This window comes from Alligator mississippiensis, chromosome 3 (genome assembly GCF_030867095.1).
Source record: "Alligator mississippiensis isolate rAllMis1 chromosome 3, rAllMis1, whole genome shotgun sequence".
Classification (NCBI taxonomy): Eukaryota; Metazoa; Chordata; order Crocodylia; family Alligatoridae; genus Alligator; species Alligator mississippiensis.
Genome location: NC_081826.1, coordinates 60,710,362 through 60,737,331, shown reverse-complemented (window position 1 = coordinate 60,737,331; position 26,970 = coordinate 60,710,362). Strand labels below are relative to the sequence as shown.

At 38.0% G+C, this 26,970-nt stretch overlaps 1 protein-coding gene across 11 annotated transcripts in view; it reads right to left on the bottom strand.

The window, feature by feature from the left end:
- Positions 1–26,970, bottom strand: part of EYA1 (EYA transcriptional coactivator and phosphatase 1) — a 274,101-nt gene that overhangs the window by 110,031 nt on the left and 137,100 nt on the right. For all 11 annotated transcript variants that reach the window (XM_019498677.2, XM_019498678.2, XM_019498681.2 and 8 more), the window contains 2 exons: positions 21,691–21,740; positions 20,171–20,298 (listed from right to left, as the gene is read on the bottom strand). In XM_019498677.2, coding sequence (XP_019354222.1) covers positions 20,171–20,298; positions 21,691–21,740 — 178 coding nt within the window. The remainder of the gene's footprint in view (positions 1–20,170; positions 20,299–21,690; positions 21,741–26,970) is intronic.

The following is a 26,970-nucleotide window of genomic DNA, read 5'->3' as shown; positions in this document are numbered from 1 at the left end:
CACAATGACAGAGCCATCTAAAGCGTAGCTCTGAGTCAGATACTTGACCTCATAGTGATAGGAAGAGTCAAACACAGCCTCATGGGCAATTGGTGCCTCCTGAGTCGGGGGGGCACTTGCCCCCCGCAGAAGCTGACATTTCCTGGTGGGCACAATCAGCCGTGGAGGGACCATGGGGATTGCTTCTCCTGGTGCCCCTGCTCTCTAGCCGGCACTCTCAGGGGGGAAATGTGCACCCCCATGCACCTCCTATGTATTGCCACTGCACAGCCTCATATCCATTGTTTCTTATTGACTAGCTCTAGGAACCTCCTTCCTCAGCATCTAGACTTACTGGATTCTTCTTGGGAGGTAATTAACTTTTTCCATGGACTCTATAGGAATTCTAGATGTCTACCTTTTCCCTGCTGAGGAAAGGTACCCATAATTTAGATGTGTGAAAAAAAATTAGTTTTGGTCCAAACTGACTTGCCCAATAAAGTAACAGGTAGAAACAAAATCCATGTCTTCAGAGTCTCAGCTACCGGACCATACAAGCTCTCTGCACAATATACATGCATCACTCCATAAACTATAAAGGAGTGTCAGTCTGTCCCTCCCACCATTCTGAGATTCTTCCCAGACTAATTTTCATATTGTTACATTCATAGAAACGATGCTGGAGGATGGATTGTTCTCTGACAGAAAAATGGGGTGAAGGAAAATAAAAATAAAAAGGAGGAATCTAGCTTGGGAGTTCCAACCTGTAGACGCGAACTTACAGGAATTTTACTACCTCTAAGCACTTCCACTTTAATGTTATGTTTCTGTTGTGTGAAATGGCAAAGCTTTCTTTGCAAATGTTTGGGTCACTGAAAACCTGGCATCCCTAGCAATTTAAAAGCCTTCCATAGTCTAGACCTAGCATCCCTAATAATTTAAAAAGCCTTCCATAGTCTAGAAATGCATGGTATCATTTCTTCCAGGCAGAATCTTTTTCAGAGAAATATTCATTTTTCAATTGGACAAAAATGTCTGGTCATTGTGAACATAAAAACCTGGTTCGCATCTACTGCCTGAAGTTTATCTTGATGTCATATTAATGGGGAAAAATTGCTAAAAATGTAGTTTCACTTTGTGTGAATTATTAGCAATATTTTACTCTAATACTTTTTAGAGCTGAATTTTTTTAAGTTTATAAAACATAGAAAGAAACAGTAATGTAGAGAACACACAGGAGCTACTTTGTCAAAGCAGGAAATGAAACACTAATTGATGACTGAGGAACTCAAATATTTTGACGCAAACTGTTCCATAATTTTCCGCAGCACATCCCATATCAGCTGTTATGCTTCCTGCATATACGAAAGCAGGATAAGAAAATGAGAGTCCAAAGCTCCTGATCTGCATACACGTTCCTAACTCTAATTCACAAATAAACTTTACTGTGCCTTCAGCAGGGAGAATTGCAAACCTGATAATTTCATGCTGCAGTTTGCCAGAAATTTGACAGATATAGGAAATTAAAAACCCTCCATAGCCCAATCAGCCAATATTATCAAAATGCCAGCAAATAATTGCATACTTGAAACTTTCTGGTACTTAAGAAAGTATTATGAAAGACTGACAGTTTGCTATGCACAGAAATGCATGAGGAAATGACAGCATAGGGTCCATCTAGCAGATATCTTTATAGCCTGCCATAGATTCTGACTGCAGAGAGAACTCTCCGACCTATCCCAGAGACAGGCTGACCTACTCCATAGTGAACTCTCCCAGAAACTTGAGGAGAGACACTAAAAGCAAGGCTGTAGAGAAGAGTTCCTTAGCCAAGCTTAGAATAGAAGGTGCAGTTGCAAGGTATGCAACTCTGGCAGAATACCACTTCAGTGATTTGTGTCTATCAAGTGAAAATATGGAGATGTCCAAGCAAGCAAAAGTTTGGAAAGGCACAGTACATTATTCTGTCCATAAGAGGCACAGTACCATCCTTCCTTATAGTATATGATGCCTTTTCCCTGTTGGCTAAGAAAACGTTTCCTAAATGTGCACCAGAGTTTAGTTTTTCTTTTTTTCTCCCGTACATTAAAGTATATGCAACTTGGTCTAAGCTTTCACAGTAAGCCACTAGGATATCAGAAGGATTGTTGCCACATCCATACAATACATGTGTTGAAGTTTTCAATGTGTTCAATTGTGGGGGAAAATGGAGAAAGCGGGGAAGACTGACAGCTTCCTTTTATACAGCTTAGTGGTCTCAAAGGAATCTTCTGAGATGAAGTATTACTCCTCCTGCTATGCTGATAGGGCCTGATTCATTGCTATGTTACCAAGTTTATATGCTTGTGAAACTATCAATGGCATAAAACTGTAGCTACACAGAGGTAAGGTAAATCAAGTTCAGGGTGTTAGAAGTTAGGAGTTCATGACTGAAAAGGTCCACTGCTGAAGAGCAGCAGCATTATGCACAGCCAATATCAATTTTGTTTATAAACCAAAGTAGAATCTGTAAAAATGTGAAAACAATGATGTCTGGGCCCAACATTTTTTGTCTCTTTTCTTCCTTTCTTTATTATTTCTTACATTTTTAGTCAAACTGAAAATGCCAAAAAGACAAAGAGGACAAAAAGTCCAAGATTATTATCCAAAATAAAAAGTCCAACAGGTAAGCTGTAGGTAGGTAGCACACATTTGAAGTTTTAGGCAGCTGCATAACATATGCAAGAATGGGAAAATACAGCATACAAAAACCCAAGTTAACAAGACTGCTGAGATGGAACTAGAGCAGCTTTATATTGAGCCACGTTATTTGAAGATACATGTTTTGAAATATCCAGGTAATATTGTGCATATTTCTGCACGGATACTGCAAAAGATGTAGTAGGATTACAAATTACCTTTCAAATTCCACAAAGAGCAACACTTATACACACATAATCTAATGCTGTATATAGTTCATTTGCCAAGTAACAACATTCTAATTCAACGTCACTTAAGAAACAAATATTACATAGAAATGGGAGCTAGAACATACTAAACACTTTCTAAAATGTATTATTACATACAGAGTTGAGTGTTTAACTTTTGGCTAAATATTAAAATCTTGTCCTTAACCAAGACAAAAAAAGAAAAGAAAAAAAAAGAAGAAGAAAAATAATTAGTGTTCATATGAAATGAAGGATAGACACTCAAATATGCAAAATCAAGAAATTCCAGAAGTTATGATAAGTTACTTAGGAACCTACTTACTTAAGAAGTTATGTTACTGTAAAATTACCTTGAGCATTTTGCATAGACTGTATATCTCTTACTATAGACTGTATTATTACATCAGTTAAAATTTATATTGTACATGATCTTAGCCCAAAGGGCTGAGAACCAATTAAACATTAGAAAATATTATAATATGGCTGAACAAGTGCTGCAGTACAGACCATAACTTCTGACTTCTTCACCTTTCACAATACATCAACATTATCTTTTGTAGTTGAGATAAAGTTGTGATGCAGGTTCTATTAACTATAATATTCATTATGAGGAAATAGAATAAAAATACATATATCAGATAAAATTAAGGACCCTGATTTTGAATTCAAACATGGCCAATATCTGCTTACGTCCATGTGATGCCATTACAATCAGTGGGATTTTGTAAGACTATAGAGGTGTATATACTCCATACATAACAGAAATATCTATTCTATTTTATCTTCCTGAGTTTTCCTCAAAGAAATATGCCACTTGAGAAATGAGCTACAATGCACAAAGAACTAAAAGTAAGGTTTTGAACAGCTACACCAAATAATCTTCCTCTCTTAGAAGGTGGCAGTGCCTTAAGGATGTGACAGTTTTATTAATGTAATTTAGTGAAAATAAAATTTCCTTAACAGCCCTATAAAATCTTCTAAAACAGGGATGTCAAAAGTACAGCCTATAGAGACCCATCATCTAGCCCACAGGGCTGTCTGTGGGTCTTGGACCAGCACACACTGCATGCAGCATGTGCCAGCATACCCCCACGTGCTGTATACGGTGTCCAGGGTCTGTCTGGTGAGGGCTACTACAGTACAGGAGCTGGAGCCAGTGCATGCACTGGGCTAGTCTGCGGCACACATTTTATGTGGCATCTGCACCAGACCAGCTGTGCATACTAGGTCTGAGGCTGGTCTGGACTGGGCCCAGCTGCATACTCCAGATACACTGCACATGGCTCGTCTGGTATGGGCCTCACACACAGCATGCACCCAAAACCAAGCCCATGCACTGAGTGCCATGGGGCCTGGATTCAACGCATGCTGCACATGGGGTGCAGTCAAAGAAGTGTACTTTATGCAGCGTCTACACTGGAGAAGCCCTGAAAGCTGGATTTGAGGCCAATCTGGTTCAGGCCCTGTGAGTCAGATCCAGCACACAAAGCCAGCCCACTGCAGGTGCCACATGCAGCACAGGCCCCAGACTGGCCCATAGGTTGTGTACACACATGCCCCAGGCCCACCCCATAAACCATGTGTATGTCCAGGGCCAGCACATATTGCATGCAGTGTGTGGAGCTGGAGCTGATGAGTGCTGCAAGCAACACACAGGGCTCATCCAGGGTATGCACTGCATGTGGCACCTGCACTGGATAAGCCTCATGTGTCTCATCTGGCCCACTGGCCCAAATGAGTTTGACATCACCATTCTAGAGTATCATCACAAACAAAGGAAAAAAATAATTCATTTTATATTTTCCCCTTGGGTGTCTTTGACATCCTCTCACATGTTTTGTACCATAGATTCCCATTTTTCTGATTTTATTTATTTTCAAACTTTACACTTGAAACACAAACTTTAAAAGACCTACTACTTTACAGTTCCTGCCAGAACAGCCTTGCTCTATTTTATCAGCTCTCCATCCCATTTTAAAATTTTATCTCAAAACATCTCTTCTCTTCTTACTTCATAAGTTCCCATACCTTCTCTTACATATATTATTTGCCTCTGCTATTAGGTGACCAGAGGTATTCTCATATCCAATTTTTGATAGATCCCCTGCATCATTTGTTAAATGGTAAACCAATAAATATTTGGACTTTCAACAAGTCCATGAAGTATTGTGTCTGAACTGTGTGCCCAACAAATCAAAAAGTTCATTTGAAAACTAAAAATCTCAAAGCCATTCAAAAATCCTGTTATACTGTCTCAACTCTAAAGTAGTCTTCAAGTATTCTTTTCAAACTATCATATGAACTGGATACCAAAAAGGACCCACGCAACATTAATGTAAAGAATCAGATTATCAAATGGCATTAATTCAGGTGCATGTCAAATAAGGGTACAGACAGACACCACAAGTGTATTGATATCAAAGGAAATGGATACAAGTTATTAGGATGTAGTTAAGTCTATGACATGTAGGTATACAAGTGTAGCTAACTGCTCTAACTTCAATCCAGCTTCATTCAGTGTCAAGGAAGGCAATGTACTAACTTTTATTGCTACAGTCTCATACAGCCATAACAGGATAAGTGGAACAGCAACTGTGTGCTCCTGACCAGTAGCTCCTCCTCCCATTTTGAAGAGGCTAACATATATGTTTGTCAATACCCTCAGCTGAATATTCCCTTTTAGTTTCCTTTTCAGAATGTCAAGCAAAGGAGCATCAGAAATGCTCTGGAAGGTATTATTTCAATACTGGCCTGAAGCAACTGGCTCTAAGGCCAGGGACAGACATTCAAAAAGCCTGAGCTTGAACTGATTCAATCTTTGCAGGTTAGTCTAAACTGATTAGGCTAAACCAGTTTATAACCGTCAAGACATCCCCTCTAGACTGAAGAAATGCAGGCACATGCCTGCAGTGGCTCAGGCTGGAAGCCGGAGAGTGCTAGAGTAGCCCGCCCTTCCCATTCACACTGCTGAGCTGAGAGTGTGTGTGGCCAGGCCCTGGCAGGATGCTCCGATTAGGAAGGAGTTTAAAACCCCAACTTGACCTGCACCGTCATGTGTTTTTCCCTGCTCGCTGCTTAAGGAGCGAGAGTGTTGCCAGACCCCAGCCCCAGGCTAGCACTCTAAGGCAAAGGGGAGGAGTGCAGTGCATGCATCTGTTGATGATACAGAGCTTTTCAATCTCTATTTCCCTGTTTGCAAACCTGACAGGGCTGCAAACCAGCAGGGGGGGCTGATAAAACCACAGTGTTATCAGCCCACCAGCAAAACAAAAGCCTCTTTCATTAGTTCAAGCTGTTCTTAAACAATTTTTTTCCAAGGAAGGAATAGAGGGACATTACCAGCTACCTGTTGATTAGCTCTAAAAAGCCCTAAGCTGACACTGTCCTGTCTGTTTTGTCCTGTCTCCCAGAGTGCAGACTGTAGTCAGCATGTGGTACGCTAGCTAATGCTGAGAGGTGTCTGTGTAAGGTAGAGGGGAGGGGGGAATCCCTGCTTGAGCAGGGAGTAGTGTGGGGGGGGGGGGGGGACAGGGGGAAACCCAGGCAGAAGCCTGCAGTCTCTGCTGGAGATCCAGCCAGGGAGCCGCGGGGTGGGGCCAGATCTGCTGTGGAGCAGAGCACACAGCGCTGAGAGCATGCTGGGATGCCAGGGGACTTTGGTTTAACTTAAATCTGGAAGGGGTCTGGGACAGACACTGCACAAACTGTTTTGACCCAAATCAGTTCAGACTAATACTGCATTCAACCAGGTTTATCTCAAAGCGGTTTCAGCCATTTTCAAACTGGTTTATGTGCACTGAACATCTGTTCTCTTCCAGGTTTAACCAGTTTCTGATCACTTAAACTGGGTTATATGTAATGTCCATCCCCAGCCTAAATGCTTAATTTGCATTAACACTATAGCCACTCCCCACCACTGGCAGTGTAGAGACCTTGAAGGAGCAAGCAGAGTGATGAAAAGACCTTCATTATAAGTGGAAATTGAGCCACAATATTTTCAAGTAGAAACTCCTTTTTTAAAAAGTAATACATAATAAGGTGTTCACACAAGTAACTGAAACAGACACTACATTTTTACCACTGTGGTTTGTGGGGTTGTTATTCCTGGCAACAAAATGTATCCTGCATACACTTTTACACAATCTTAACTATACCAAGAGCAGTCCCAAAATCGGGGCTAATCCTAAATGGAACAACTCACAATAGATTAAATTAAGCATATATGTAAGTGTGTAAGTATGATCATACCCTGGGTACCCAATCATACTCTGGGTACCCGATCACAGCTACCATAGCCATCATTTGACGGCAGAAAATTGTGTTCATGTGTAAAGAGCCAGTGTAAGAATCCAAGGAAATCTCTCAGGATTCTCCCTTCATTGACCTTTCCTTCTTTCAGGACTGCAAGGACGTAAAAATAGAAGGGACCACCTGTGTCATCGAGTCCAATCCAATCACAGACAACCACATCAGATAAATTCCATTTATAAACTTATCAGCTTCATCAAACTCCATTTTAAAATCTGTTAGTTTTTTTGCCCCCTACCTTTCCTGAGTCTTAGAACCTTTATTCCTTTGATGTTTAATAGAAAGTTCTCCATTTATCCATGCCCAATTTATACCCATTTGTTTTTGTTCTAACATTATCCTTTAGCTTCAAAAGCCGTCTGGTGTTTAACCCTCTCTATTTCATGTATTTAAAAAACAATCATATCCCCATGATAATTTTACAAGACACTGAAACATTTCTATTATTATCCTTTGGTGAATTCAAGATAAGAATTAAGGTGTCATACTACATTTATTTGCAAAGAAAGATCCTACCTGATTAGTGTACCCTAATGAGTTCAGAATGTTACCTTTAGAAATGCCTTTCTAAAATTCTTTGGTAGTACTATTACCACTATCAATATCTAGTATACTGAAATACTTAGAACCATAGAATCAAAGAAAAATAGGGTTGGAAGGGATCTCAGGAGGTCATCTAGTCTAACCCCCTGGCTTGAAACAGGACCATCCCGAATTAGGTCATCCCATCCAAAACTTTGTCTAGCCAGGTCTTAAAAACCTCCAAGGATGGAGATTCCACAACCTCTCTGGGTAACCTGTTCCAGTATTTTACTACCCTCCTAGTAAGGAAATGCTTCCTAATATCTAACCTAAACTTCCCTTGCTGCAACTTGAGACCACTGCTCCTTGTTCTGTCATCTGTTACCATTGAACATAGTCTAGCTCCATCCTCTTTGGAATCAACCTTCAGGTAGTAGAAGGCTGCTATTTAATCCCCTTTCAGTCTTCTCTTTTCCAGACTAAATAAGCCCAGTTCCCTCAGCCTCTCCTCATAAATCATGTGCCCCAGCCCCCTCACCATTTTCATTGTCCCCAGCTAGACTCTCTCCAATTTGTTCACATCCCTTTCTGCAGTGGGGGTCCCAAAACTGGACATAGTAATCCAAACGATGTCCTCACCAGTGCTGAATAGAGGGGAATAATCACTTCTGTTGATCTGCTGGTAACACTCCTACCGATGCAGCCCAGTATGCTGTTAGCCTTCTTGGCAACAAGGGTATACCGTTGGATCATATTCAGCTTATTGTTCACTGTAATTCCATTCTTTCCTGTAGAGCTGCAGTGGGTCTCCAGTCTGCACTGGCACATGGGATTGTTTTGTCCTAAGTGCAGGACTTTGCACTTGTCCTTGTTGAACCTCGTGAGATTTCTTTCGGTACAATCCTCCAATTTGCCTAGTTCTCTATGAATCCTAACTCTACTCTCCAGCATATCTACTACTCCCCCCAGCTTGGTGTCATCTGCAGACTTGCTGAGGGTGCACTTCATGACATCTTCCAGGTCATTGATGAAGATATTGAACAAAACCAACCCCAGGACCAAGCCCTGGGGCACTCCACTTGATACGGGCTGCCAACTAGACATTGAATCCAGCCAGTTTTCTATCCATCTTATAGTCTATTCATCCAACCTTTATTTCCCTAGCTTGCCTGTGAATACGTTGCGGTAGACCATATCAAAAGCCTTGCTAAAATTAAGGTACACCACATCCACTGGTGTCCCTACATCCACAGAGCCAGTCATCTCATCAAGGAAGGCAATCAGGTTGGTCAGGCATGACTTGCCCTTGGTGAATCCATGCTGGCTGTTCCAAATTACCTTCTTCTCCTCCAATGAATTCCTTGAGGACCTGCTGCATGATTTTTCCAGGGACTGAGGTGAGGCTAACTGGTCTGTAGTTCCCTGGATCCTCCTTTTTCCCTTTCTTAAATATGGGCACTATATTTGCCCTTTTGCAGTCACCACAAATTTTCAAAGATAAGGTCAGCAGCTCTGCAATTACATCAGCCAACTCCATCAGCACCCTTGGGTTCACCCCATCTGGCCCCACAGACTTGTATATATCCAGCTTTTCTAAATAGTCCCCAACATGTTTTTTGCCACTGTTAGCTGCTAACATCCTCCCCATACTGTGCTGCCAGGTGCAGTAGCCTGGGAGCTGATCTTGCTTGTGAAGACTGAAGTGAAAAAGGCACTAAGTACAGGTTTCCCTTGCTTTATGCTGTACATGCTTTCCTAGAAAATGGCACATAACTCGAATTTGCATAAACGGAACCCAGTTTACAATATAAAAAAATAGGGATTTGTTTCAAGACCTTGACTGTACTAACACCCAGACCCATTTCTACCACTTTTACAAGACAGTTTTGGTACTCACCAATAGTAGACAGTATAGACAAGCACAGGGCACTATCATAATGGGGATGGCAACTACAGAAACACTTATCACAGACAACAAGCAAGGAGCACAGATCCACACAGGAGACTATATTTTGGTGTGTCACTCCCACAATGCCCCACATAAAACAGCCGACTGCAGGTTTCCACCACAATGATTGCATAAGAGTGAAATTACCTCGCATACAACAAATTTTTGCCATAAAAAGTGTAATTGTATAACAGCGAATTCACACACAGAGAACATAAAGTGAGGGAAACCTATAGCTCAGCCTTTTCTGCATCATCTGTCCCCAGGTTGGCTCCTCCATTCAGTAGGGTACCCACACTTTCCCTGACCTTCCTCTTACTACTGACATACTTGTAGAAACCTTTCTTGTTACCCTTCACATCACTTGCTAACTGCAACTCCAACTGTAGTTTGGCCTTCCTGACTTCACCCCTGCATGCCTGAGCAATACTCTTATATTCATCCCTAATTGTTTGACCAAGTTTTCACTTCTTATAAGCTTTTTGTGATTTAGCTTACTGAAGAGCTCCCTGCTAAGCCAACCTAGTCTTCTCCCATACTTGCTAGTCTTCCTGGTATGTATTTACTCTTCTTTACATACCTACGTCTTGTACATAGTTACACATCCATCTGAGTATACACAGGCTTTAAAGAGGGCATGTCCTCAAGCCAACAGCAAGGTAAAGTATGTGTGTGCGGAGGAGGTGGGGGGAGACAGTGTTTTGGTGATTATGCTATTACCTTAACATATAACTAAAATATTTTAAACAAAAAAAATATTTTGATAAAGACAAGTTAGAATAGCATCCAGGGCTACTAATCAACTTTTAAAACAGAATGTTCAGTTGAAAAGCATAACCAAAGAAGCAACATTTAAAGCTTTCTGGATAAAGACCAGAAGATAAAGGTGTAACAGTTAAGAGACTGAATTTTATAACAAAAGACCTTTGGTGTTCAAAGATTTCCATTTGCCATTATGACATGACAGCCATGAATTGTTACCCCTTGGTTACAAATGTCAGAACTCAGTAGTTAAGTGCCTCGGCACAGTGAAATTTTCTAGCACAATGAAGCTTTTCGGCATGGTGACATTTTCCGCTACAGTGGAGAACCCCGATGAAGAAAAGTTCCTGCCATCCTTATGTAAATACACACACCATTATTGGTCGGTTCTAAATTATTCCTACGTGGCGACTAGCAATTGGTTCGCTAGCCGTATAAAAGTTAGAGCAGTTTCCGCCCAAGTCGGAGAACTCTGCGCCCATCTCGGAGTGAACTTGGCAGACTGATCAACCACCAACGACTCCTTGTCATCGACTATCCCGACGTACCCCGTGTCCTGCATGCTCGTTGAAATGTTGTACTCCGTGTCCTGCATGCTCGTTGAATTGTTGTACTCCGTGTCCTGCATGCTCATTGAATTGTCCACAGACATCTCACCTCGGTTTCTAGAGCTCTCGTTCGGTTTGCAACTGTAACTGAAGTTAACTCTTCGCCTACGCTGTGTCCATCGACAGTGTAAGTAAAGTAATCTTGGTTTAATAGATACGCTTCTATGCCTAATTCTGCTCCATCGCGGGAAACTACCCACCTGCCATTTCCCGGCCTACCACTCGACCGCTACAACAAACAGATTGATTGAAGGATTCCCATGTTCAGCAGAAGAAGGTTTATCAAAGGAAACCTAGTTGTTTTACCGATCCTCATCCCACTCCCCTCCTACGTGCTAAAATGCCTTTTAAGCTTATCAGAGTACCTGGCTTGTTCCAGGTAAAATCATCACCAGATAAAATGAACCCTTGCAGAATCTCAGAAAAATGCATCTCTCTCTGTGAATGCAAGACTGTTAGTTTTGATTTTTCTGCTTTTAAACTTCACTAGCAAAGGGACTCCAGACACTTCCCTTCAGAGACCACTATCCAACCCAATCAAGCTAACTGTGAAGAAGTTTTTACTAATATTTTAACTTTAGCTTCCCTTCCTCTGGTCTGACTCACATATCTTTGTTCCATATTCTTTGTTGGTGGTAAGATAGAATATTTATCAGGAGTGTTCCTGGATCTATTCCTCCATCATTTGGACAGAACAGATGAGATGATTTTTCAGGTGGTGATACCATTTTTTTTCCTCCTGTGATCTCCACAGTCAATGGGTTTCTGGACACTATTTTCTCTACAGATAATGGTTCACATGTAACTCTTCAATGTCTGTGTGTAACTTGCTAGTATTCTTTAACCTTTCTAAACAAGGCTCAGATAATAAAGTATAGCTGACTGCAATGTCACAAGCCCATCCATCAATGAGCAAAAAAGATTCTCCGGAATACCCAGCTAGAAGCCCAAGAAGTTTGGTCTTCAGCCAGAACATGGCAAGCTAGGTAGTGAAAAACTAGGACAATATTTAACTTGAACATGTATCACTGAGACATGAAGGACAGAAATGGAATGGCCAAAGTCTGAAAGGCTGCTTGTATGTAGAGAAGAATTTCCTTTCCCTCTTGGTCAGGCTTTAAAGTCCAGGACTGACCGACTGAGCTGGAGTCAAATTCGTTCAGATTATGAATAATGGCATTAGCTAGTATTCTCATTGTGCCAGTATCAGGAAACTCCCCTGGTTGATCTAACAGTCTCCTAATTAAACAAGGCAGCACAATGACTTCCTGTTATTTCTGCTGGCTCTAGAATTAGATGATGTTTGTAAACCTTTGAAGTATATTACACAGTCTTTGAAAGACTACTAAATCAAAACTGTTGTCCTGGTAGCTACAGACTCTCAAGAAGCATGGGTTTCTGAAGTTGCTAGGTTTCTGTATTCAACACCCTCTTCTACTAAGACAGGAACTTCTACCTCAAGTCTGTTATGTAAGGGTCACTGATTTCCTACGTTCACCTCCTGAGCTATGAAGGAAATGTTACCCCCAGACGGTAATTTGCATGCAAGACATTTTTATCCATCATTTTGAAATAGTGGTACCTGATTTGTAGTTTCTGATGAAGCTACCTCCATTTAAAACCCAATTTTAAACATCTCTGCCATCCATTACCACCCCCACAAACAAACAAATCTCCTTTGAATGTCATATCCTACAACAAAGAAGTTTATTTGGCAAGTTTGGAAACAGAGTTTTATTCAAACAATGATGTTTGAAAAATATCCCAGAAATTCACCTTTTAAATAATTTTCTTAATTTAGTTGGAAATCTCTGAAATGGCTTCACCTATAAACTTGAAATTGATTTTTTTGGCTTGTTTTAAAAGAGGAGCTTTTGGAAAAAGGGAAGGGGTGAAGGAAGTATTTGAGAGACTATGAAGAGAAGATTATGTTTTCACATTTACAAAGTGATATGTTTATAAATGTGGATTCAATATTCCTAACATCAGACCTTGCTATCAGAGCTGCTGGATCAAGCCAGAAGGACAGGGTCAAGGTAGACTATGAGGAGATGCAGAGGACAATTAACTCAGAAGTGAGGATCTACACTCATATGGAAGAGGATGAAAGCAGTGCCCCAGGGCTTCTGAACAAGGAAAGGCAACAAGAAGTTCTTGGAAACAACACAAGAGCCTGGAAGAGGAACATAAGAGCCTGGCAAGTGACAGAAGGAAGAATGAAGAAGTCATAAGTTTAGGTTGTCCAGTCACCCACTTCCTTCCCAGGGAAGCATGTGCAATATCATAGGTTGTCAAGGAACCAGAATCCAAGGTATACCCCAGAATCCAGGGTATATTTGCATAGGTGACTGGACTGGATCCTTTTCTTTCTATCACATGCTTATCTTCCTATTCATGACTAGATAGGGCTTGACACTACAATGAGACTGTACTCCCTCCCTAGCTAATTCAATTTAAACTGTTCTCATACTGAGGCAGATGTTACTGCATCAGTTACACTTGTTTTACATCTTTAAGATTTTCTTTACAACCACAAGGTTTAGAACCTTTAAGATATATAAATGGCAGAAACTCTGGAAATGGAACCAAAAACTCCTTCAATGCTAAGCTGATCATCATCCTAACATCATTCAGTAATTTTACAAAATTATACAGAATGATTAATTTATTAGGGGTGTGTGAAATGGGCCATATTTAATTCAGATTTGGCCTGAATTGAAGACAGTGATTCGATTTGTTGATTCGGATCACTATTCCCGATTCAATCTGAAGATTCGATGCTGATTTGGAGAATCAGCAATTTGGCCATAGACACAGCTTTAAATGTTTTTTCTACATTCCTCAAGGTACCAGGTGTGGTTCATGAATGCTGTGATGCTGGGGCACATGGAGCATCCCACTGGAGCGTGGGGGTGCTCCCTGTGTGCTCAGCGGCGAACCCAGAAGTGGACCGGAAGTACTTCCAGTCCGCTTCCGGGTCCACTGCTGAGTGTGTGGGGCCCCCCCACCGCATGGTCCCCTTGGCTCGGTGATCAGCCATGGGGGGACCCTGGGTGCCCCCCTAGGTCCAGGAGGCACCAATCACTGAGCTCAGGGGACATGGGGAGGCCCCAGAGCACTCCCCTGTGGATGCGGAAGTGGACTGGAAGTGCTTCTGATCTACTTCTGGCTCTGCTGCTGAGCACGCTGGGGAGCCCCTGCACTTCTGTGGGATGCTCCATCTACCCCACCATTGCAGCATCGATGAGCTACCCGCTACCTTGAGGTATATAGAAAAAACATTTAAAGCTGTGTCTATGTCCAAATCACTGAATCTTTCCAAATCTCTCCGAATCAATTTTGAGTGTTCTGATTTGATTCAGAGAGATTAAAGGGTCTCCTGATTCAGTTCAGATTCGGAGATTTAGCTGCTGAATCTAATCAGGGACCGAAGCTTCACACAGCCCTATAATTAATCATAGAAATAAAATTAAAGATGCATATATTTCTCAATTAAGGGATTAATTTCCAATACATGACCAGACTAAAAAGGTAATCCCTACAAAAGGCTACTTTTGGTGCCACAAAAGACTGTTAAAAATACAACTTGAAAGCTCAATATATTGTATGCCTACATCATCATTTAATCAAAACATGTCATAGTGCCAAAAAGGCCATTTCATTTCTACAAACGTTAAATATTATTCTACCCCGCAGATACATTGAACTCTGTAAAACAGGACTGGAACTACATATTTAATAAACAATATAAAAATTAGTGGCATTCTGAAAATATACATCCCCTTTCATAACAAAGAAATGGAAAGGGCTGAATGGAGAGTGCAAGTCTGGTAGGCTGAAAATTAAAAAGAATGATGACAATGAAAAAGCATGGAGATCTCTTCACTGTTCATTTCTCAACTGATTTCTTTTTTTAACCGGGAAGAATGTTTGTAATGATTTTGGATGTTAACTTGAATTTACTGAAACATATTTTCAAACTTGGGCCCATTAAAAAAAAAGATTTCTGTTAGTCCCTTATAGCTTCTAGATAACCTTCAGCATATGTAGTTAATAGAAATTCTATAATAGGCAGTATAGCTAGGCATTTTCCTCAGAGTTAGCTTGATAATGGTAAGGAAGTCAGAGAGGAGTAACATGATGCCCGAGCGCCCTGGGCAGCAGCACTGCATGAGCTGCTGGCAGAATTGTGGCAGCCATTTCTATTCTCCCTCCACTCCCCCACGGTTAGGACCTAGGGCTGGTTCCCTGGTCATCACTTCCCCCCTCATTCTCGTACTGGGAAGTCATCTTCCTGAGGCTTCAAAGAGTAACCAGTGGAGTCCTCAAATATAAAATACAAGCTCATGATAAACACATTGTTGGTGCTTCCTTTTGAACTCATGAAGGTGGATTACAATTCTCCAGGCTTAAAACTATTTTTCGAACAGTGATCTCCTTGTCCAGGAAGTTTTAGCCATCTTTGTCAGGGGATCACATCCTGGTTTACATCAAGGAAAGGTAATTTACAGATTAGTATGGAGATTTTCAAAGCCACCAAACATACTGAAATCTAGGGTTCCTTTGAAAAAATCCACCTCTATTTGTTATCCATTTTTCCCACAGAGGCATTTCCATTTCCATAGAAACTTCTGTTCCTTTTTTTCAGACAGAAGCATATCCATACATTTAATATAAATGGGATGCAAGAAGTTAAGGGGAAAAAACAGACTACCGGTTTGTTCCTTTGGGTTCAAGACAGCAAAAAGATAAACATGAGGGGCAAAGGTTGCAGTTTTCTGGGTAAACTAGTTCCATAACAGTCATTAATACCAGTTGGAAGGGACCTCCTGAGGTCCCTTCCAACCCTAATTTTCAATGATTCTGTGATTATATTTCTACTTTTTGACTATTCATGGGATGTGATACCCATTAACTACTAGAATTAGCCATCTGATTTAGCAGCTTATTTCAGAAGTGTAGAAGACTGTTTACTCATTTGAATCCCTTCCCTGTCCCCAACCTGCATTTTTTTCAAAGCTTGGCACTGACTGAATAGAAATAGTACCACTGATGAAAAGTAATTTCTTACAAGTGAACTTGAGGGTTTTTTCTTAAGTTCCTCAGCAACAGTCTTGATATACCAGCTTTTCTCCTACAGGAAGACATATCCAGGGATCAAGGTCCTAGTAAAGGACATGGAAGACCCACATTCACTTCCCTGTGCTGCCATAGACTTCTTGGGTGACTTCGGGTAAGTCACAAAGTAATAGTTTTAAAAAAAAGGTATTTGGAATTTATTAAAGCACAATAACAACTCTTCCCTTCATCACAGGGATGTTATGGAAATAAATACTTAAGAAGATTGCGAGATGCTCAAATGTTGCAGTAATATGGGTTATACAATACACCAAGACACTCCATTCCTTTCTTGGAATGCAAGGTTGCCTTTTTCTTAACCTTTTCAGACAAACATTTTAGTGCTACCACCATATGTATTGCCTAGGAGCTCCCTATTTAAGCAAGATCTGTCCTACATATCCCTCTATAGTGGATATGTAGGACAGAACTTCACTTCCCCTGTCCCGACTTCATGCACTGGCTTAGGGAATTATGCTAACTAGATTGGCATAGGAGAAACAGAAGAAACCAAATTAATCAATCAGAAATTACTTTTGTCTTTGCCTTAAACATCCTCACCACACATGCACTGAGACAATAGTCTCACAATCCAACATTAATTTAAAGAATACTGCTTTGATTTATGGGAACTAGTGTAATTTGAGAGAGAATGTCACAGAAGAATTGGTGTCTGCAGCAAAAAAAGAAGTCAGACCTAATCTAAACTCTTCATAAGTTTTTCTGGATGAGTTAAAAAAAGTCTAGCTGATCTATCAGAAGCAAGTAAACAGCAAGTGGGTATTAAAATGCAATTTCTCCCCTTGCAATCAGCCTTAAAGGCATTCATGCTTTATATAATGGTTTGGCTTCCCTTTGTACCATTGCCTACTGTGCTGCTTTACAACAAATATAAGTGCCACACCATGTGACACTAAGCAGTCTGAAGGATTATATCCAAGTTGCATGCCGGGATTAAACTGTATGATTCAATCATACAACTAAATCCGTATTCAATGCTTTGAAAGTTTACCACTAAGTGTGAAGCTAAAACTATTAAATAATAACAGTCAGATATCTACCAACCACATCCTCTTGTAGTACAATATCAATAAGAGACATGTCCGAAACCGTGCCTGAGAAGAATTAATGAGCACCTGTTTGAAACAGGGACATTTTACCTTGGGACAGATTTTTTTTATTGAAAATATTTTGTACTCTGAGGTGCAAATTCTGCCTAACTCACACAATCAAATAAAACTGAACAAATATCTTTGTAATAAACATATGACATGCAAACATGTAAACCTTGAGGCTCTGATTCTCATTTACATGAAGGCTCATTTACACCAAAGTGAAGAAGAGGGTTCCTTGTGCTAATGAGAATGAAGCCCATTCATTCTTGAACAGCAATTTTCACATATTACATTTAACATGTGAAGATTTAATAATGCATCTCCATTCCACATGCAACAAACAAGCAAGCCACACATTATTTATACTAAAGCATTTTAAGGAAAGCAACTGGAAACAAAATAGAATGTAATTCTCTATAGTAGAATTTGCTCTTTAACCTGATCCTACTTCAAAAGGAGTAAGAAAAAAATTAGTACGTCCTTAATTTGAAAAGAATATTCAGTGTATTCAGCCATTGATTATATTTTTAATTATCATTTTCCCAAGGTAAGCAAAATACATTTGCCAGATTCAAGGCAAACTATTGCCTTCTAGTTCTTATGCAACTTCCACTAATTTAAATCAAAATGTTTTGAGTCTTTCAGATCAGAATTTAGCCCTTTGGCATTATCTTATTCTAAAATGAATTAAAGTAATATTGCTTTCAGAAATTTTGATTGTGTTACTGATGATAACCAGCAACGGGAATTACTACTAGAAATGTTAAATGTTTAGACCAGAAACACTTTTCAAGATAAATGTCTTGACCACATCTTAAAATGCATGCTAACATTTTCGGTGCGTTCACTAGGCTATGCAAACCTGCAGTGGTCTGTGTACTAGTACTTAGCAACCAGTCTGCAGTGCTGAGCAGAGTCATGTCACCTGAAGGGAAATTCCAAACAAAAGAAAACTGTTGGGCTTCATCGCAGATTGTAAAAGTTATTTTAAAAACTTCATCTTCCTTGGTTTAATTTATTTTGAATGAGCAAGCCTTCAACATGTAAATTCTAAAGTCAGATATAAACCATGTTAAAAATAGCTTGCAGCGGTTTAGTTTACATTCTTCAATAAAACTCAATGTTATGCTCACTGACAAACATAGACATTATTTGCAGATGTATTCATCGAATGTTTTTTGACTGACATGGGTGTATGAAAGGAAACTATACATACAACTTGTTGCATAAAAAAAGAAAATTTTGAGATCCCTGTGTTCTTTATGGGTACAGAGCTCTTATTTAGATTAACAAGTAGTCTGAATCAGATCAAAAGATAGCATGTGCCTCTCTTGGTTCAGAATATATCCTATTCTGTGTTGCTGCAGAGCCTTCAAAATTGCACAGCAGGTACAGAAACCAGGAAAATTTACAACAAAGTCTTTAAATGATCAGTAAGGTTTTTACCCATAGTACTGATTAATAGGAATATATTGATTTAATGAAATGAGCCTAAACTACTATTTTCGTAAGTGCCTGAGTCCAAATGAAACTTAAATGGAATTTAAGTCTCTAAGTGCCTAATGACATTTAAAAAATGGGACTCTGGGACGTCTGAAAAATGTTATTAGATGTCCTTTGGTACAGCATAATGTTTAATGGCAAGAAGAAATACTGCAGACATGATTTTTTAAAATCTCAATTAAAATAGTGAGAAAACCACATTTTTACATAAGCATTTACTTTACTGTTAATACTGTACGTTTTTCTTAGAATTAAAAATGGATTTAAAGTTCAGATTTACAAACCCTATTTTACAGTAATAGAAGAAAGTAAATTATACACAACTGTAGCACAACTGACTGTCAACCTGATATCCCATAAGCTATCCTAAACAACATTCGACTCCAATTAGAATGAATAACAGAGATGTTTGGGGAGCTGCAGGGGCACAACATCTGTTTGATTGACAGATGTCTCTTCTAGAAGAACGCAATGCATGCTCATAACCTAAAACAGTTTGGCTGTGTTATTTATGTATAATTGAATACAAAGCCAGCCTTTACTGCAAGAACTACTCAAAGTACATTTATATGAAAATTCTTTATAAAAATGTGATTCTAAAATGGAGCCTTGCTTAAGCATTAGAAACTTTTAATATAGTTAGCTAGCTTAATTTGGATTTTTTTTATTTTCACAACTAATTATATAAACAGCTCAATAGCTCTATATACAACTAATCTATATAAAACTAAAGTTCTCTAAAACTATAACGTACAATTTGTAGGGTAGATATCTGCTCTACTGATGGCATTCTGGTATATTGAGAACAAAAGATAGGCAGCTGCTAAGTTCACTGATTTTTGAAAATCTGAAAAATATGTATATTTTACCATCACTAAATGGATTACACCTGTTTGAATTGTGAACAATCCCATCTGTAGCAGATGCAGACTTCAATTTTAATTAACCTACATGGCAAAATTTTCATAACCACAGTCACCTGCACTTGCACAAAGTATGAGAAATAGTCATGAGCACTTTTAGTTTGCCTTCTTAGGTAGACAAATGTAAATATTTCCTTTTTTCCATCACTAAAATGAAAAATATATTGTCAATGAATTTTAACTATCTTATTTTCAGTGGTGCACATAGTACTGACTCAGTGCATTCAAAATATGTGAAGGGAATATAAAACTGGTATGAGAACTATTGCTGAAAGCTGATAATAGTAACTACTGATAAACACTGAACATAGCCTTTATACATCATATTACATAAAGATGCAACACCTAAAATAGTAAAATATTTTTCTCTCTATATCGCTTACTGCCTGAATGATTCATTGAACAAACATTTGGGACAGAATAAAGGATGAAACAGACAGAGAAAACAGTAGCTCACCTTCTGTGCCATTGGGTGTCATGGAATTATTATTTATGTGAGAGTTATCAAGTTTTGGACCACTGGGGGATTCGCTACTACCACTTAGTCGGCTATGCGGGCTTGCTAGATCCTGCATTTCCATAGACCTGAAAACAAAAAGTAGCCAATTTTACCTATACATTCAATTTGCATATGGAGGAATTGTCCATACAACATTTAGCACACTTAATTAAAGCGCAAGATTAAATTTCTTCAAAAATACTTTTTAATTAATCAGTAGCACTCTCTATCATGTACTTTTTCCTTGGCATTAGTATGTTAACTCTTGTGTAGTCATACTATATATTTGATTCATGATCAACAATCATATTGCAAATCTTAAAAGAATAAAATGTAAAATATAGGAAACTGCTCCTAAGATCTTCTGATCAACTTACACCTTTTAAAGTATGAATAAGGGGAGAATCATAAATATCTAAAGAAATATATCTCCTTAGCAACAGATTAACTCTCATTCTTCAAAATTTACCACCTATTTGCAATTTAATGGGTCTCCAAACCAAATAAAACACTTGAAGTAATTGTTGAAACCTATAGTCTAGTGGCAGGGAATGAGATATTCCTGATGTATGTGTTTACTCTGGCAAACTACTTAATTGTTCCTCTGTTTCCATTGAAACAAATGCAGCATTAAAACATTATTATGTCTGCTAACTTGTTTGCTTTGTGGATTACATAAAGCGTGCCCAATTGAAAAGGGTTAAGGCCAACATACAGTGAATCCATGTAGGCGTTTGTATGCCTTGGCATTCTGCAGTAGCTAAGTTGTCATTTGGTCAAAATAAAAAAAACAACAATTTAGATTCAATGCAAAAAAAATGAATATTCATAAGAATCTTACATTCATGTTTATTGGCTTTATAAAAAAAATGTTCACTGACCATGACACACATTAGAAATCTCTCAGCTTGTATCCATTATACTTTTAAACAAAATATATGCCTGAAACTTCTGATTATGCCAATGATTAACTTTTTCAAAGTAATGTTTCCTTATAGAAAATTTGTAGTTTACTTTTTTCCAAATCAACTGAACCTGTAATGCTTCCACTTTCAATACGGTAGTGAAGGAACTTTTTAAAAAGTTACATAAAAATATATCTTTTCTCCCTCTATACTTCACTTTTAAATATAATTTCAACCATTTGATTTTGCATTTGAAATGAGTTCTGGTTATGAACATTTTTAAAACAATCTTCCATTTTAACTTGCATTAGTAAAAATTGAACCACACATTTTAAAAGCAAAACTGTGGTTATAAAGAAAGTTTTCTTTAAATAAAATGATTCAATTAAGAGCATTTCAGTGCAGAAGTGAATTTATTCATAGTTTTGACTTCAATGTATAAATTCAACTCATAAATCTTCAAGCATTTAAGTAAAATTCTCCAGCTTAAAGTGGACAACAATAATAAAAATTTACTGCCACCTGAAATAAATAGCACTTTCCATAGAGAGGCCAAATCAATCATATACTTACCTGCAACTTGAGGAAACAGCAACATCTGAACTGGTTTGAGACTTTTGCACCTGCAAACCAGAGAAGCAAATAGAAGCCTCAATTATTTTGCTTTAATATGAGGCCTTAATTTAAACAAAGAATATTATTGCAGGTGACAATTCTTTCCTTTAAGCTAAAATGAGGAGGATACTGGAATAGAGAAAGGCATATTGTCTTTAAATTGAAGACTCAACTGTTGTTTCCTCCTGCTGGTCCTCCTCCCTTCTCCCCATGTCAGGGGGAAGGCAGCCAAATGACGGGATAGTGATTCATCACTGGCCTGTGACAGCTGCAAACTGGATTACCCCTCCCCCAAGCTACATGCAAAGCAGTCTTGCCAAGGTAGCTAGAAAGTGCCTGGAAAAGGTAGCTATTAACACAGTGAACATGTTGAACAGAAGTAGCTCAAGCATTAAACACCCAGCATCCGCAGAAGATCTTTCATCTTTTGTTATCATTGGTTGAAATATCTCCTTCCCACCCCTTTAACTTTGAACAGTCTCTTAAACTTATCACATTAGATTTCTTCTTAATTTATTCTTTCTCATTTAAACTAACCACACATCAGCTTCTGGGCAATTTCAAATATGGCATGGCAAGTCTGAAATAGCTAAAAAATCTTCTTAAAATGGGAAAATACAATTGTTATATAGAGTTGAAAACTTTAATGAACAACCATATTATGCAACCATTTGAAAAGTGTGTCTACTACCAACTGGGCCATTTCCTTAAGGGTTTCACCATACTGCAAAATAAAGCAGATCAAAATGCCAAAGAACAGGCATTACTGCTCAAGAGTTCTAGTTATTAAATATTTATTCCATCTAATCATTTGTAGGATTTTCAGATACCAACCATCAAATATCGCTTATTAAAACTGTAAATAACATAAACCTGGCTTTGGTGGCACTGGATCAGAAGGCAGTTTGGTCTTTGCAGTGGAAATAAATGATCAGAACTTCCAAATGAATAAAACAGTAACTTCCACCTCCCACTTGATGACTAGTATATTCTCATCCTTGATTATTAGAAAAAACATTATGAACCTGCATTCTGCTAGACAGCACTTAATAACTTTTCTTTTATACTTGACTTTCCTCTATAGCAATAATTGTCAGCAGGTGAAAAATTCAGGTGAGGATAGGCTGTTGGCTTAAAAGAACAAACAAACTTCTTCAGGAAGAGTATATATTGTCTACATGTCTGTGTTCAAAATCTTTCATTTCCATTCAACCTGAACTGACATCTCTTAGATGATCACAGAACAAAGACAAGGGAGATGAGGCATTTTAAGTGCCATAAAAATCATCCAAGCAAATCTCACTTATGAGTCTGCAGTTTTTGTTATTTTTAACGAGAGGCAGAATTACTACTAAACAAGAGTAAACCACTGCTAGAAGCAGTCAAACAATGTATAACATTACAAATGATGTCAATAAGCATTCAATAACACATGCAAAAAACCTGCAATCTTTTTATAACTGCATATGTAAAAGCACTGCAAACTGTGCTTTCAAATACATTATAACATGCTAGATCAATGGGAATATCAGATGTGTTTGAAACAGCTAAACCATATTAAAAAGACAAAAAGAAAAGTACTCAGATGTAACATGAAATTTTTTTTTACTCCCAACCCCAGAAACCAGCAGAATGCCTCAGGTTATATTGCTCTCCTGCTATTTCTATACACGTGGAATAAATTATAGGTGAGAACTAACTTTGTTTTAAGAGGTATCTTTGCCTAGTAATATGGAAGATCATTTAAAAGATATCTCCTATGAACACAAGAAAAATATTTTAATTTCTATTTTAATTAGCTAAGCAATGTGGTGTCTGCACTGTATTTTTAATTATTGTCCAGTTCACCGTCACTTTTATATTTCTAAAATAAAACAATTGCCAAAGTATATAATTATTCCAAAATATTTTTCAAAAAATTCAGGATTGAGAAGGAAAAAAGATGCTTTTTTTTGCTAGATGTAGCATCACGAAATAAATATATACCTTTCATGTCTTTTTACACTGTATGGTTTGTGGAAGTTCATATCCATGATCTTCATTTTCATTAGGCATACTTCAGATATATTCCTTTGTGTCTCAAGGATTATTTAAACCATGTGTTGTATGTTACCATATTTGAAAATGACTCTTTAATCAAAATAACTTTAAAACAACTAATCCTCACTTAGGCTGGTCAGCTGAATCCACATAGCGGTCCAGGAAAAATAAATCTACTCTCAAGAATGCGAATGCAGACAACAATTAGACACAGATGTGAGTGAAATTAGTTACAGTTTACAAAATGCTACACTTCACATGCTCTCAGTTTTTCATGTGTAGTACAAAATTACAATGTAGTAAGGAAACACACATGATGGCTAGTTCATATGGGGGAAAAATTCTAGGTTACACTGATTTGATCTTAGTGATCTCTTCCCTTTGCTACCAGTTTCTAGACAAATGAAGCTTGAAAATGTATTTTAGTAACAAGCTACTGAATAAAAGGAAAAATAAATGTTGGCCCTAACAATATGTTAAAAAAGGATACATAAAAATAATTCAGAAAGACAGAAAAGCTGTTGTTACCCACAGAATATTCAGTACTCCAATTAGACTAAAAATGCATAAAATGACACAAGACACAAAATCTTCATACTGCATCAGAAATTATTGCTATGCATAAATTGATTATTTTAAGTAACATTGACATCTCCATCCTTAATATGGATTGCAGATAACTGGGACTACATTAAGTATGACAAGACAAAAACAGGACAGTGACAGAAAAGCTACTTAAAATTCACCAATTTAAAATCTTAAACCAGTAACATCAAATTCTGATTAGCTAATGAGGTTTTTTAAGTTTGCCTTTTTTCTAATTAAATGTATAATTCTTCACAGATGTAGGTTTTGTTGATGTTCAATTTGTCTCTCTCATTTTGTTAAACCTCACATAGTACTCCACCAATCCATTGAATAGCCACATTAAATCTGTTAATACCATGCTCTTCAACCCCAGAAATTATTTCCAGAAGGCAAACTTGCTTTGAGAGATCATCAAACAGGACTTAAGGTACACATTTTATCACATTTTCCCTACCACAGAGCTCAGGATGCAGAGGAAAATTCATGACTTTTGCACTGTTTATTACACTTTGCTAAATTACAAATCAAAAGCATCTGACAGAAGATCATGTATGAAGCCAAAAAGCTAATAATGTTCTGTGAAAAGTAAACTGTAAATGGGAAGGGATTCTAAATCTCAGCAGCACAGAGCAAATAAAATGTAGGTACTTGTCTAAATTATGGGTTTTCCACAGTCTTTTTGCTTGCTAGAAGCAATTTTTATAAAATGACTATAATTTAAAACATTTTTCCAGCTGAAAAGAAATTTTCAAAGTGAAAACATTAAGCTTATCCAAATAAATATAGCTGGCATGTGAACTAGTCTTTTTTTTCAACCACAGTTTTACTCTAGCTCCCAAAAATCTCAAAAACAATGGCAATTTTCTAATCAGACTATTTCTTCTTAGGAAAAGTGCTGTTTTCAAGAGAAGTATATGTTTTTCATCATAGCATTCCCTTCCTCTTCTCCAACATTTTCCAGCCTTCACAAATAATTGCAGTTTCAAGTGTAAAATGTATATAAATTAAAGTGAAAATCTAGCAGCAAAAGGTGACCTTGCTACACCCTATTAAAGACTTTCATTTTACTTTCACTCTTCAAAAATCATAAAAGTATACAGTGTAGAAAATAGGTGAGGAAGTAAAGTATTTTTTCACTCAATTACTTCTTCAAAGACCAATTGTAATTATCAAAAAGAAGTGGATGATCACAGCTATTTAATTTTTAAAGCACTATTTTTTTTGAAAATACTAAGCTTCACTCATATTTACACACCTATTTGTAAAAAATGAAGTATTTTGACATCTAACTGATATGTGAACAGATATTATTTTGGGTCAGTGTTTCTAACATGTACAGAAACTTGAAAGTGTTTTCTGCTCCCCAAAGGCTTTTTGGCTCATTAGAAATACTTTACATTTGTCAATAGTTTAAAAAAAAGACTGCTTTTCTTTGGAATTGTGTATTCTAATGTGCAGTCCAAAAGGTGAAGAGTGATATATTTCAGCTTCTGTGGCTGTCACTGCACAAAATTTTCAAGTTTGAAAAATTACGGCTGTTCGCTTACGGAACATATTGGGTCTGAGGAAAATCCAAGCGGCAAGGGAATTCCATAACTAAATATTTCATTGTATGTGAACTAGTGAGTACACACAAATCACACGTGCACACAATTATGCAGCCTTAATTTTGGACAAAATTATTTCAGTTAGGAATTTGAGAGAAATGGCTCTTAAATGAATGTGTAGAATAAGAGACTTCTGGTTGCACAGAAAACGATATTCCTATAAAATTATCTTTTTAACGATTTAAAAGGTAAAAAGGATTAAAGCCGTTGCATTGTTTGGTGTTTTAAAAAAGTTTTATGAACTTTTCTGTTTGTCTCATGTAAGAAGCTTGGTTGCTAAAAATCTCCAAAGCAGCAGCACTTTTCAAGTCCCTGACATCTCTTCTTTTATAGAACAAATCTTTTATTGGAGCAGCCAGTCATCCCTTTTATTGATGCGTGTCAAAAACACCTCAAGAAATACATACTAGTGAATGTTTTGTGAGTCTTGATTGCTCAAAAGCAAGATGTAAAATTTAATGAGGCTTCAAAGAGCCTTAACTTCCTGGTTCTAAGATCTTAATTCTAAACAAGCCACATAAAATGTCAATAAACGTCAGATATTTTAGTTGTGTAGGTGTTTATTCTGTCCCAAGAAGTCCTCCTGTGGGGATCTGCATGTTGTGCCTGGTGTTTGGAAAATTAAAACATATTAAGCAAAAGGATTTCCTGCTTCAGAAGTGCTGTCAAAACCTCTGTCATGCCTTCTTCCTCCGAATTTCTTCATTTTTTTTTTCTCCTGCTCTTGAACCTCTTTCACACTGGTCTGTAGAAATCATGTGTATTACATTTGATTTTAAACCGCAGCAACTCAGCATCCGTTCGGTTTCTTTTCAATGAACGGCTTGGAAACCAAACGGGAGCAAGGAAGAGGAGCCACCGCCTGACTGGAACGAATAGAGCAATGTCACATCTGCTTTGGGGGCAGACACCCAAACCTGAAACAGGGCCAAAATGAGCCGGTTAAAAAACCCAAACCAAACCTGCGATTTATAATTGGGTATTAATGCATCATGAAAGAGAA